Here is a 14,764-nt window from a genome sequence, read left to right as displayed (position 1 = left end):
CCAGCTTTTTGAAAAGGGATGTGATTCATAAAGCACTCAAGATCCAATTGCTAGAGTGGCATTTGTACAAATTACGATTACAATGATCGTATAATTAGTATTTAGATTTGTCTGCCAGAGGTTTATTTTCCAATTTGTGAGAATGTTTCTGCTTGAGCAAGAACCTCACTCTTGTACCAGATTGCTGCGGTGTGCGGTGGACGGTGAATGCAGAATGATGGATTGTCTGCTCCGGATTTAATCAGGACAGGAGCAGGAAGGCAGCCAGATCCCACCTGCCAACTTGGCTCCCTCAACTCACCACAAGGGGGAAGAGGGTATTATCACCTGTCTCACAAGTGAGAATTTTAGGCTGAGTCAATTGTAGCATCCCAAATGCTGTCCTAGCTGAGAGCAGCAAATGCAGCACAGAATAAGGTAAAACTCTCAGGCCTTCCACACTACATGCCTAATGATTAAATAATGGATCCAGAGTGCCTGATTATTTGATGTGGAATTTGTGTCTTACAGAATGATCCACAGTAACCGGGAGATCTTCACCAGCGACTGGGGAAAGAGCTACAGCCATGTTATCAGGTCTCACACTGCTCACGTTCACTTTGTTTTATCTCTCCCCCCATCCTGCCATCATATGGGGGGCAGAATTGAAGCCAGTGCTAGCCTCACCAATGATCTACAATAAACCATTTACTGTGGTCTGGAACACACCGACTGCAAACTGTAAAACTAAATTTGGAATCGATTTGGATCTGAGTGCCTTTGACGTTGTTGAAAACGGAGATGCGCTCCTTATGGGGAAGAAGATCACCATATTCTACAAGGATCAACTGGGACTCTACCCATACTACAATGAAGCAGGGATCCCGGTGAACGGTGGTCTGGTCCAGAACGCCAGTCTACCCAAGCATCTTGAAGTATCAAAAGAAGACATCAACAATTTGATGGATCAAGACTTCAGTGGTCTTGCAGTGGTGGATTGGGAAGCGTGGCGACCGCTTTGGGCTCGCGACTGGGGCGTGATGAATATCTATAGACAGAAGTCTATAGAGCTAGCAAGAAGCAAAAACCCCAATTTACCTGAGAGTGAGATTCTTCAGATTGCCAAGACGCAATATGAAACTGCTGCTGAGAATTTTATGAAGGAAACACTAAACCTGGGAAAGACTCTGAGACCAGAGGGCTGCTGGGGCTTTTATAAGTTTCCAGAATGCTATAATTACTTTAAGGAAAACACAGAAACCGATTATACAGGTCAATGCGCGACGGAAGATATCCCGAGAAATAATGAGCTAGCATGGCTCTGGGAGGTGTCCCAGTGTCTGTATCCCAGTGTCTACATCCCTCAGAATATAGCAAACACAATTCATGTTCAACAGTTTGTTCACTACGGGATTAAGGAGGCTCTCCGTGTCTCTTCTCTTGGTCGGTCCAGTGCAGCCCTGCCTGTTTTGGTTTACAGCAAGTATTCATACATAAAAACACTCGACTTCCTTTCTGAGGTAAGCAAGACATTGTTCCAAAATAGGTCAAATGGCGTGAATTAAAATGATTTATGGTGTCAATCTCACAGATTGGGCCTGGTGCTTTGCTCCCAAGACAGGCACACAGGGTTGGTAAAGTTCCCAATCCAGCGCACCCACCTCGAGAGACACAGCTCCAAGTGGCCAAATTTTTGATCTTAGTGTCAGGGAGGTGGGTGGGTGGGGGAGAAGGGGGTTGTGGGGTGGGGGGGGTGGGGGTGGGGGGGAGTGGGGGCTGGTGGATGGGTGTTTCATGTCCTCTACCCCTGGAAACAGGTCAGGGGCAGCCACAAAATGCAGGGGTGGGCTGTTTAAAAGCACTGCCTTGACTCTTCGACACTTTTTGACCCAGCTGTAATCGAGTTAGGCCCTCAAAGCCTCTAGATGCTCCTAGGCATGCCAATTCATGCCCCGCTTATCGTCCTCATGCCTGCCATGCCAACCTATGCCCTTTTACTCATTCTTCATGGTCCCTCAGTGTCAACTCATACCAATCCATGACGCCACCCTCTCATCTCTATAGCCCCTTAAGACCTCCCCTGTGCCAATGTGAACGATGCCAAGCCATGCCCCGTCACCCATCATCATTTTCTCTTATGCCTTCCATGCCATTTCACCCAGTACCCACCAGACCTCAGGGCCCATGCTGAGTTGGAACAAAATAAAGCTCTACAGTCCTCGCTATCTAAACAAAACACATCGGTCCAGACCTTTGTTCCCAAGGCTGGTAACACAGAGTTGGAAAATTTCCCCGCTCGCTGGGAAGAAAGTGCTCCGGACAGCTGGATTTTTGCTCCAAGGTGATGTGGAGGGGAGCAGGATAGAGTCAGGCTCACCAACTCACCTGGGACCAATTCAGCTGCGGAGGCAAGCTCTTACCTCGAGTTGGGTTTAAAGAGAGAGAGCCTATTCGGGGTTCCTGCTGTGAGGCATGTAGTGGATGCAAGTGTTGCTGTTAATGGCTCAGAGGAGACAGCAATCGGCAGCCAGGTGACTACAAACTGTATGAATTGTCCCGCTGGTTGTTGGCAAGGATGGTCCATCCAGGACTTTCCCCAGGGAAATATAATCATTGCTGCTTATTCACATTGTAGTGAAGGAACACATACTAAAGCTTCATCACACACAACCATGGAGCTAATAGCACCTTGGATACCATCAGCTGCTTATGGTACTCTGTATTGACTCAGATTATTACAATGGCTAAAAGGGGAATCTTTGTCTCTGATAGACACCACACTTACCAGGAACCTTGCCCGTCCACCTACCGTCTTTCCACCCATGTCTTGGGGCATGGTCACTAAACTGAGTTTGAGCAAACCATCATGCTAGGACAATGTGACTCATAGTGAGTGTGATAAGTCTTCAGAGGCAGAAGTCCTTTCACCAAAATCCATTTATTTACAATTCTAACAGCAGTACACAGAATGTTAGCAGTCAGCAGTTTACCTCTGGGGGTGTCACAGGAACTGACACTACCTGTTAAGTGCAAGGCAAAGATTCTCTGATTGGCCCATCAATTGGATCCTTAGTCAGGGAGTTCATACCCCAATAGGCCAACTTCAACGGCCTGATTGAAGTTATTACAGCGAGCAGGCCAGCAGAGTAGCTTGTGGTCGGGAGCACAAAATGCCACCTGTGAGTGAAAGGAACAAATGCCAGGCCACCTTGCATTCATCCAGACTCACTTCACCTCCCCACCACCCCACACACACACACACACCACACCAGTTCCGACATTAGGTATAGATGAAATAGAACAGGAGGGGCTCTGACGATCTTCAGTTACCGGGATTTGCAGGTTCTGGTTGGGGAGCTCCAGAGATAGCAAACGCGGCATTTAATATCTCAGTGGCCAGCAGAAGCTATCCACTCTGACCAAGAAAGCATGGCAGAAAATAGTCTTTGCCATGGGCACAACTGGAGAGTGGGGGGGGAGGAATGAATAATCACGAATCCAGTGCAGGAAGAGGTTCCACAATCTGCTGTTTACTTGCCAGGTGAATTGTTCAAGAGTAGCACACAGAGGTCCAAGTAATGGTTTTTACCTAGATGCTGCATCAATGGTGGGAGACCTCTTCCAATAGCAGGGAGGCTTTGTATGTCCAAGTGCTTCTGTAAGTGCATAAAGTAGAGTGTGAATATACATTGTGATGCATGTTCAAGAGATCTGTATCTGGCGTGTAGTAATACATAAAGGGTTAATATGGGACTGAGTACAGTACCACCCACACAGTGATATATAAGAAGACACGTAAGCCAGGGTCAGGCTGGAGATGAACACAGTTGGGTTAAGAGTCTCACAGAAATACTGAGACACTAAGCAAAAGGACATCTTCAGCAGATTCTGCACTGAACCTAACTCCCAACTGACAATGAGAAAATTCACCAGAAAAATAAAGATTTAAGAGCTTGGAAGCAGACAGGACAGGTTGAAGTTTTGTTCAAGCAGGTGCTCCTTTCCTGCCAATTCAGCTTCAGCATGTAGAGTTCACAGCCAGTGAGGGTAAGATAACATGTTTTAAATTACAGGCCAGGCTGCCCTGAAAAATCCCTTCCCGGTGAGAATCCCCGTTTGAAAGCAAGTCACTGCTCTGCCCAATTCCGAAGTCTCGGAATGTGGCTGCTGAGTCTGGCAAGAGGTAAAAACAACATGAATGAATCATTTTGTGTCCACCCAGATTCGGAAACGATGAACCCGTGGTGCTTTTCCAAGCGCCTGACTCATAGAGACTTATAAAATTCTAACCGGAGAGTAGATGCAGGGAGGATATTCCTGACGGTGAGGGAGTCCAGAACCAGGGGTCACAGCCTGAGGATTCGGGGTAGATCATTTAGGACGGAGATGAGGAGACATTCCTTCACCCAAAGAGTGGCGAGCCTGTGGAATTCATCGCCACAGGAAGGAGTTGATGCCAAAACATTGAATGTGTTCAAGGGGACGGCTGGATGTAGCACTTGGGGAGAATGTGATCAAAGGTTATGGGGAGAAAGCAGGATTAGGCTATTGACTTGGATGATTAACCATGATCGTGGTGAATGGTGGAGCAGGTTCGAAGGGCCAAATGGCCTCCTCCTGTTCCTATCTTCTACATTTCTATGCTTCCATAACAGGGTACTGGAAAATTAAGTCGGCAGTTAGCTGCCATTGCACTCCCTTCATCAGGCAGAAACATTACAGCTGCCATTTTGAAAATTCCATCAAGAATCTGTCAAGTGTGGAATAATCTTTTGTTCAGCAGTAACTAGCATCTTGGGATCTTGTAATTTCTTATAGCTGTACCTGCACTTCTTAAAATTCTCAAATATGGATTACAATTCCCTTCTCCCAGCTCCACTGGGATTCACCCCTGGCCCAGATCAGGTACAGAATGTTGGAGGGGGTGAGTTTTAAGATACGGCGTTGCTGCACGTCTCAATAAAAAATCTGAGGCAGAACAAGTCTTCTCCAGAGGAACGTCCTGCACTTTCTTCTGCTCTACTTCGAGATGGTTAGAACGTCCAATCATGAGCTGCATAAACTGCCACTTGCCAGGCATGTGATGCCAAGAAAGGTTGTGTGGATGGGTTGCCTGAATGTTTGTGCACCCAGTCCGATGGCTTTGTGTAAGAGGCTCTTTTCTAGCCTGCCCGCTGGTGCTGCATTGTTAATTAACAAGAGTTACACCAATGAAAAGTATCTCCCTCCACCCCCCATCACCTCCCCCTGATTGATCACATGCATCTCCCGTGCCCACTGCCAGCCTATTAAATTTTGATGCTTATCGCATTGGGGATTGGCACAAAGGAAGAGAGCTAAAGTGCTGCCCACTTCCAGTTCTGCCATCAGGATTGGCATGGGCGCTATAGATAAAATACTGCCCTCACTCTGCCTTTGTTGTTCAAATACCCTTTCAGTTCATAGAATCCCTACTGTGCAGAAGGAGGCTATTCAGCCCATCAAGCCTGCACCAACAACAGCTCAACCCAGGCCCTATCCCCATAACTCCACATATTTGTCCTGACGACCTCCCTGTCACTAAGGGGCAATTTAGAATGACCAATCAACCCAACCTACACATCTTTGGGCATTAAGGGGCAATTTAGCACGGCCAATGCACCTAACCAGCACATCTTTCAGACCGTGGGAGGAAACCGGAGCACCCAGAGGAAACACACGCAGGTACGGGGAGAACACACAGACTCCGCACAGACAGTGACCCAAGCCGGGAATCGAATCCGTGAGGCAGCAGTGCTAACTACTGGGCCACCGTGCTGCCTGCTCAAGTTCCAGAATCCGTCCTCACCTCTCTCGTCCTGCCATTAATGTGTACTGTAAAATGCAATTCCAGAAAAATATTTAAATATCAATGTAACTTGAATGTTATACACAATGACAGGATAAAAAAATTAGTCCAGTTGGTGGAATCAGCATTTTACAAAAAAATAGTCAAACAGTCATATATTTTGAGATAGATTTCCCACCAGAGCAATGCTGGGGAAATAGTTTCCAAGCTGTTCTTCCCCTCTGCATTACTGTCCATTACTTCTAGTATTTATTCTGGGAAGTGTCCAGTTCAGCTGTCAATAAATGTGGAGTCATATTGAAATCTTCCATCTCTTTCACAAGCTGGCATCAAGACAATAATCACAGGCACCAGGATTGACGTCACTGCCCACTTTCTGTTAGGCAATGTTATATGGCAGAGGATGAAAATAAAAGCTGAGAAAGGGAAAAGGATGTTAAAGGAAGCAGGGAGGACTTGCAGGAGGTGGCAATATACCAACCTTGGGGAACATTAGGACGCGCACTCACACCTAGACATGCACTCACTGTGAGATTTTTAATCTAATATGAACTCTATATGAGGCATGGGGAGACAAAAAGAAAAGACAACTAACCTTGTGGTGTTTTCGGGCACCATCCGTCAGCTGGCTCGAGATCACTATCACTGATAGCATGAGGGAGCTTTACCGTTTTTGTTAGTTATTATTCGGTCCGTTGTAAGTTACTCTGTAAAGTCATATAGAATTGATATTAGACTAAAAACCACACAGTGAGTGCATGTCAGTTGTAAGTTACTCTGTAAAGTAACATTTTGAAATCATTTGATCTGCAGTCCAAAGACGTGCTGGCTAGGTTGATTGGCCTTGCTAAATTAACCCTAGTGTCAGGGGATTATCAGGGTAAATATGAGGGGTTACAGGAATAGGGCCTGGGTGGAATTGTGGTCAGTGCAGACTTAATGGGCTGAATGGCCTCCTTTTGCACTGTAGATTCTAATGAATTGAAATTCGGTTTGAATCAGACTACTTGCTATTTCCAACCTGTAATTCACACTTTTACCCGCCACTTTCCAGATTGACTTGGTTCACACTATCGGAGAGAGCGCAGCCATGGGAGCCTCTGGAGTGGTTCTTTGGGGAGATCATGACTTTTCACGCACCTGGGTGAGTATTTCATTCCCCGACATATAAACACATTCAACTGAGGATATGTGACTGTGAGCAGGAGATAATACCCTGTGACCACTCACCTTTATCTGTGCATCCAATAGCCAAACATTTCCAAAAAACAAATAGATTTTTGAATGGCTATGTAATTAATTTGTGTGTTAATAAAACAATGTAATATTGTGTTATAAGTAAAATATGGGTTAACAGATAAGAAATAGTGTGTGAGACTTGGTTAATGAAGACACAAGGTGACAAGATTGACACAGTGGTTAGCACTGCTGCCTCACAGCTCCAGGGACCTGGGTTTGATTCCCAGCTTGGGTCACTGTCTGTGTGGAGTTTGTATGTCTCCCCGTGTCTGCATGGGTTTCCTCCCAAAGTCCAAAGATGTGCAGGTTAGGTTGATTGGCCATGCTAAATTGCCCCTTAGTGTCCCAAGATATTAGAGGGATTAGCAGGGTAAATATGTAGGATTACAGGGATGGGGCCTGGGTGTGAGTGTTGTCAGTGCAGACTTGATGGGCCAGATGGCCTCCTTCTGCCCTGTAGGGTTTCTAATCTAATATTTGTAAACAACAGCGAGCCTAGGTTGAGGCTTTTGTAATGTAAGCAGGCATGGGCTTACCATACATACAGTCAGTCCTAAAACTGAAAATATCTGAATACTGAAATGCAGTCGGGTTCACTGATGTCGTTTAGGGAAGGAAATCTGCCATTCTTACCTGGTCTGGCCTACATGTGACTCCAAATTCACAGCAATGTGATTGACTCTTAAATGCCCCTTGAAATGGCCTAGCAAGCTATTCAGCTTAAGGGCAATTAGGGACAGGCAGTAAATGTAGGCCCAGCCAGTAACACACACGGCCCATGAATGAAGTTTAAAAGGTTGGCCCCATGGGTTTCAGATAAAGAGCACTCGACCTGTAGCAGATACATTAAGTCATCTCCAACTTTTGACATTTCTGTCAGATACTTCACTGGGAATGGCTAATTCATGGCAGAAGGCATTAGTGTGCCTACATCCCTTGTTCAATTGATCGCCTATATACGAATATTGAAAGTGCTGAATTGACTCTTCGAAACATGTCTTTGTCCTTGTGTTTTTCTATTAGAGCGTCTGTATGGATCTGAAGGAATACATTGACACTCAGCTTGGAAGATATGTTGTCAACGTTACGACAGCAACTATGTTATGCAGCAAGGTTATGTGCAACGGCAATGGACGATGTGTGCGCAAGGACCCTGAATCCGGAGCTTACCTACACCTTGATCCCAAATTCAGCAAAGTTATCAATGACCTTACTGACTCTGCACGACCCCACGAAAAAATTGATTCTGAAACTCTGCAAAACATGCAACAGCATTTCCAGTGTCAGTGTTACCAGGCAGGGATGGGGCCCAACTGTGAGGCTAAATCTAATTTTTAGATTGGGAACGCAGCAAGATTTTCTCCTTATTTTTTCTTTACATTTCAACTTATGGTGGTGATTCACGGTTGCAATTCTCAGGTAGTATTTTGAAATGAAAACAGGGTGATGATGCCAGTAATTTAATTGCTGTAATCTCCATATATTGGGCAGGATTTTGTGGCCGCAAGTCCAAAATTCCCACCCAAGGTCAATGGAACGTTAAATTTTAAATATGCCAAAATTCTGTCTGTACCTGTGCATCTTTGAGTGGATAATCACAAAACCACAAAATCAGGAGCTCAAAGCATGAAGTCAGTGTTGCTCTGTGGGTGTTGATCAACAGGACGCATTGATTGGCCAGCCTCTAGGCTGCCATGATTTTGAGGCGCTGGCATTATCCATATATAGTAGGCACGCAGCAGATGTCAAATTGGGGTCCTGATGCATGGCCTTAGGCATTTTATGCTTTTGGGATCCCAATTTACATGGGGGAATAGGCCTTACTCTGTCGTTTCGGCCGTATTCATCAGCACTCCAATGGCAAGGGCACCAGCCTACATCCTCCTCATCCTATTAATACCTATTTTCCCCGAGTGAAAATTGATCCCCATGGATGATTTTTTTCCCTCCCTTGTCTCCACTTGTAACCTCATCACCAACACCTTATCCAAATCAGCTAAGAGGGATTGAAACCTGATGTAGGTATAGAGCCATGCCTTAGCCAGATATTTACAGTAAGGGATTTATTATTAAGGTGGCACAGTGATTAACACTGCTGCCTCACAACACTAGGGACCCGGCTTCAATTCTGGCCTCGGGTCACTGTCTGTGCGGAGTTTGTACGTTCTCCCCGTGTCTGTGTGCGTTTCCTCTGGGTGCCCCAGTTTTTTCCCACAGTCCAAAGATATGCAGGTTGGGTTGATTGGCCATGCTAAATTGCCAACTCTTAATTTTTTGTCATCATTTTCACAGTCTCAGATCCCAAGAATCACAACAGCGGATCTGCGATCTGTTCCTTTTCAGGCTGTTGAATACGGAGATCAAGATTGTCTGTGTTTCAGATTGAATAGTCTGTCTGCGCTCACTGTGGACATCTACACCTGAATAACATCCACCTGGACAGGGTGGCATCCAGAAGCCATGGGGCTGACTGTATCTCAGCAAGAAGGCAGCAGCTTCCAGAAGTATCATAGAATCATAGAACACTACAGTGCAGAAAGAGGCCATTCGGCCCATCGAATCTGCACTGACCACAATCCCATCCAGGCCTACCCCATATCCCTGCACATTTTACCCACTAATCCCTCTAACCTACGCATCCCAGGACACTAAGGGGCAATTTTAGTATGGCCAATCAACCAAACCCGCACATCTTTGGATTGTGGGAGGAAACCGGAGCACCCGGAGGAAACCCATGCAGACACGAGGGGAATGTGCAAACTCCACACAAATAGTGACCCGAGCCGGGAATCGAACCCAGGTCCCTGGAACTGTGAAGCAGCAGTGCTCACCACTGTGCTACCGTGCCGCCTTAGGGACTGACAGAACTGGCAGAGAAAGAATATATGTATCAGCCTGATAGAAATTATCCACGTCAGCAAAACCAGCTAATGTGTAAATCCTAGTCTCTGTGACAATGCACTAAATTTGATTAATTAAGGATACTGATGATGAGTTTTTAGACAGTTTCAGCCTTGGCAATCATGTGCTTCAAAACTGTGCCCCAAAAACCCTGCCACAGTGCTTGCCATTGGTTCTGCAACACATGTTCCAGCTCTGAAGCTGATCCCTTTTCATTTGTGCCCGCATGTGGCATGGGCACATGGATCCATAGAGGAATAAGGAGGACTTGAGAAGGAATGCATCCATTGTATGAGATGATAAGGGAATCCAGTTATAGATGTGGCATTATAAGATTAACAAGACTGATTCTCCTGTGAAGTAGGGATTAAAATTTAAAAACAGAGTTCATCTGTTGGACAAAAATGTATAAACTTTATCAACATGCCTGGGCCTAATTGTGTGCTCAGGAACACCAACATCCTGCAGCATAGGATAAAGTATATCCTTCAACACAAAATAATTAGTGAAGAGAAAACAGGAACTGGCCTCTACATCAACTCAGTAAAGTATTGACAGATTGTAAGAAATCACAATTTGATAATGGAGAACACTAAATTACCTTTCAAACAGAATTCTGGAAACTGAGTGTAGCAAGAAAGTGACTGCTACCTGCACCCCAGTATCCAGTCTGATTTGATTTGATTTATTATTGTCACATGTATTAGTATACAATGAAGAGTATTGTTTCTTGTGTGCTATACAGACAAAGCATACCGTTCATGGAGCACATAGGGAAGAAGGAAAGGAGGAGGTGCAGGATGTGGTGTTGCAGACAAAGCTAGGGTGTAGAGATCCTTTCTGAATGTGGAAATTTGAACTAATGAAACTTGATCTGAGATTTATTTAGACAATGCAAAACTAAACCTTTACAAAATTGTAAGTTGACTTTCAAAATCACTACAACTAATACGCTTTAAGAAACTTCATATATTTCACCACAACCTTGCTACAAGGAAATGGTTATGGACAATGCTCTACTCAAAGGACAAGGAGATAGTATAATTTGCACATCGTAAACTGTTGCTTGTAATACTGCCACTCCTAATTCTGATAGTGCTATATCCATTCATAACTATTACTCAATGTGGAGCCCATGTTGAACAGAATCCAAGAGACAACAGAGGAAATCTAAACTCCAAACATGTTAAATGGCTGCTGTTTATTCATTCCGATATACAGAGAAAACATGTAAGATCAGCAACAACTTAAATCTAGTGGAGGTGCAAACTATAAAATAATATGAAGTCATGTCTCCCTATGTAATGATTACTTGGAGTTTTTAATGTATGAAATATAGACACTTATCAATAAACATTCTAAATTCAAGAGCAAAAGCAGTATGTGTAATTTGTCTATTGGGATCACTCTGTAAAGATGGGCTTGATTGCAGGAAAAGAGAGAGTTTCCAGAAATAAAGGGAGGTTCGGATCACAGAAACTTAAAGCATACAAGGAGATTATCTGGCTCATTTAAGTTAAATTTAAATTTATTTATTGGTGCCACAAGTAGGTTGAGTTCTTTGCAAATGTAACAAGCAAGTTGGATAATGGGGATCCTGTAGATGTAATTTGTTTTTAAGTTTATTTATTAGTGTCATAATTAGGCTTACATTAACATTGCAGTGAAGTAACTATGAAAATCCTCCAGTCATCCCACTCTGGCGCCTGTTCAAGTACACTGAGGGAGAATTTAGCATGGTCAATGCACCTAACCAGCATGTCTTTTGGACTGTGGGAGGAGACCGTAGTACCCGGAGGAAACCCACACGACAGAGGGAGAATGTGCAGACTCCACACAGACAGTGACCCAAGTCAGGATCGAACCCGGGTCCCTGGCGCTGTGAGGCAGCAGTACTAACCACTGTGCCATTATGCTGCCCCATTTTGTTGGTGCAGAACAAATCCCAAACAATATTGAAGTTTTTATTTTTTAAATCGCTATTGTTGACATTGATACAAGCAGCTGAGGAGAGATAGAATGGCTGCCTTCTTTCCCCACTCCTTGTTTGACCGTGATCTTTTTTTAAAATGAACACATTTGCCAATTCAGTGAATGTTTAACTGTTTAAGTGCTGTGACTGTAAAAAACATTTTCGGACAGGTTTCCTTCTAATTTTTTACAAAGAGGAAAAACTAATATTTATTGTAGTTAAACTTAGTCTAAAAGAATTAAAATTCTCCAACTTTCACACACGCATGCATTCAAGGGTTTACAGAAGTATACACCATGAAGTTACAAAGTGGGAGGGTAAATGAAGCAGATTTTGTGAAGTCTAATAAATGTCAGTAGGATATGTGTCTCTGAGATTGATAACTTGGATGGTTTCAGTCTGGGCTCACTCATCCCTCAGGATTCACATCAAGATGGGCTAAAGAGAGGTTGATATGATTTATTGAGCAGGTTGATTCTTAAAACACTGCCTTTAGTGAGTGGATGGTCAAACAAGCAGGGCTCAAGCTTACAGAATGGATGGAGAGAGAGAGAGAGAAAGAGATAATGATCTGAAAGATGTAACTGAGGGCATGTTGCTAAAAGTGTGGATGATACAAAGGTATTTGGAGGCACAGATAGTTTTGAGGAAGTAGGAAGGCTGCAGAATGACTTGGACAGGCTACGAGAGTGGGCAAGGAGTTGGCAGATGGAATACAGTGTGGGAAAGTATGAGGTTATGCACGTTGGTAGGAAGAATATAAGTGTAGATAATTTCTAAATGGGGAGAGGCTTTGGAAATCTGAAGCACAAAGGGACTTGGGAGTCCTCGTTCAAGGTTCAGTTGGCAGTTAGGAAGGCAACTTCATTTCTAGAGGGCTAGAATACAAGAACAGAGATGTACTTCTGAGCCTGTATAAGGTTCTGGTCAAATCCCGTTTGGAATATTGTGAGCAGTTTTGAGCCCTATGCCGAAGGAAGGATGTGCTGGCATTGGGGTAGGGTGGGGGTGGGGGAGGGGTGGCTGGTTGGGGCAAAGGAGGTTCACAAGAATGATCCCAGGAATGAAGGGTTTGTTGTATGAGGAGCGCTTGAGAAGTCTGGGTCTGTACTCAGTGGAGTTTAGAAGGATGGGGGGGGGATCTAATTGAAACTTACAGAATATAGAAAGGCCTGGGCAGAGTGGACGTGGAGAGGATGTTTCCATTAATGGGAGAGACTAGAACTTGAGGGCACAACCCCAGAGAAGCTCCTTTAAAACTGAGATGAGGAGAAATTTTTTCAGCCAGAGGGGGGCAAATCTGTGGAACTCATTGCCACAGAGGGCTGTGGAGGCCAGATCATTGTGTCTTTAAGACAGAAATAGATAGGTTCTTGATCAATGAGGGGATCATGAGTTATGGGGAGGTGGCAGAAGAATGGGGATGAGAATCATATCAGCCATGATTGAATGGCAGAGCAGATTCGATGGGCCGAATGGCCCAATTCTGCTCCGATATCTTATGGTCTTATGGAGAGAGTCTACTTAGGGATCTTCTGTTTTCTCCTGTCCTGGAGAAAAACAGTCTCTTAAACATAAAAGCGGATTACTTGGCTTATCATCTGCTCTCTGCTGTTGAGACCAGCTGAGGAGGAATGAGTTTGTTCCCCTCTTTGTTTAACCCATTCAGTTAAACTGTTTAAAATACATTCCCCACAGATACCTTTTTCCAATCCAAATGCATTTACTTTTTATAAGGAGCCAACTGAGCCAGGTTTTCTGTCAAAGAGATACATTTATTAGTTATTAAAAACTGAGGACAAACAGTAAAATAAATTGGCATTGCTAAAAATGAGTCAATTCTCAATTTGCAATTGCCGTGGTGTTTTACTGACATTTTCCGTTGCATGCATTGCAACTGTAGAGGAAAAACATTGTGTTCAGTACTGTACAGAAGCTTTGTGAAAATACAGTTAACATTCAGAGATAGGATTTCTTCCTAATCAATGTTACAGAACTGCTGAATGAACATTTCAGCAATGGGGGTGGGAGGGGGGAGAGGGGGAGGTGATGGATGGCACTAAAGATTTGACTTTCAAAGTTGTTTTTCAACTTTTTTTTTAACAGTTTTTGATGTGATTTGATTTATTATTGTCACATACAGTGAAAAGTATTGTTTCTTGCATTCTATGCAGACAAAACATATCGTTCATAGAGAAGGAAATGAGAGAGTACAGGATGCAGAGAGTATAGTCACAGCTAGGGTGTAGAGAAATATCAACTTAATGCAAGGTAAGTCCATTCAAAAGTCTGACAGCAGCAGGGAAGAAGCTTTTCTTGAGTTGGTTGGTACGTGACCTCAGACTTTTGTATCTTTTTCCCAAAGGAAGAGGGTGGAAGAGAGAATGTCTGTGGTGCATGGGGTCCTTAATTATGCTGGCTGCTTTGCTGAGGCAATGGGAAGTGTAAACAGAGTCAATGGATGGGAGGTGGTTTGCATAATGGACTGGGCTTCATTCACGACCTTTTGTAGTTCCTTGCGGTCTTGGTCAGAGAAGGAGCCATACAAAACTGTGATATAACCAGAAAGAATGCTTTCTATGGTGCATCTGTAAAAATTGGTGAGAGTCATAGCCGACATGCCAAATTTCCTTAGTTTTCTGAGAAAGTAGAGGTGTTTGTGGGCTTTCTTAACTATAGTGTCAGCATGGGGGAACCAGGATAAGTTGTTGGTGATCTGGACACCTAAAAACTTGAAGCTCTCGACCCTTTCTACTTTGTCCCTATTGATGTAGACAGGGGCATGTTTTCCATTACACTCCCTGAAGTCAATGACAATCTCCTTCATTTTGTTGACATTGGGGGAG

The 14,764-nt window shown here is 44.1% G+C and overlaps 1 protein-coding gene across 1 annotated transcript; it reads left to right on the top strand.

Annotated features, from left to right (window-relative positions):
- Positions 1-566: 566 nt before the first annotated feature.
- Positions 567-8,482, top strand: LOC145341338 (hyaluronidase-1-like). The gene is made up of 3 exons (XM_080186253.1): positions 567-1,499; positions 6,861-6,950; positions 8,069-8,482. Exons 1-3 carry the CDS (start codon positions 567-569, stop codon positions 8,381-8,383), a joined length of 1,338 nt encoding a protein of 445 aa, XP_080042379.1. The 3' UTR covers positions 8,384-8,482.
- The last annotated feature ends 6,282 nt before the right edge of the window (positions 8,483-14,764 follow it).

This window comes from Carcharhinus amblyrhynchos, chromosome 3, assembly GCF_965287045.1.
Source record: "Carcharhinus amblyrhynchos chromosome 3, sCarAmb.v2.hapA, whole genome shotgun sequence".
Classification (NCBI taxonomy): Eukaryota; Metazoa; Chordata; class Chondrichthyes; order Carcharhiniformes; family Carcharhinidae; genus Carcharhinus; species Carcharhinus amblyrhynchos.
Note: the sequence above shows the minus strand (reverse complement) of the source record. Positions and strands in the feature narration are given on the sequence as shown.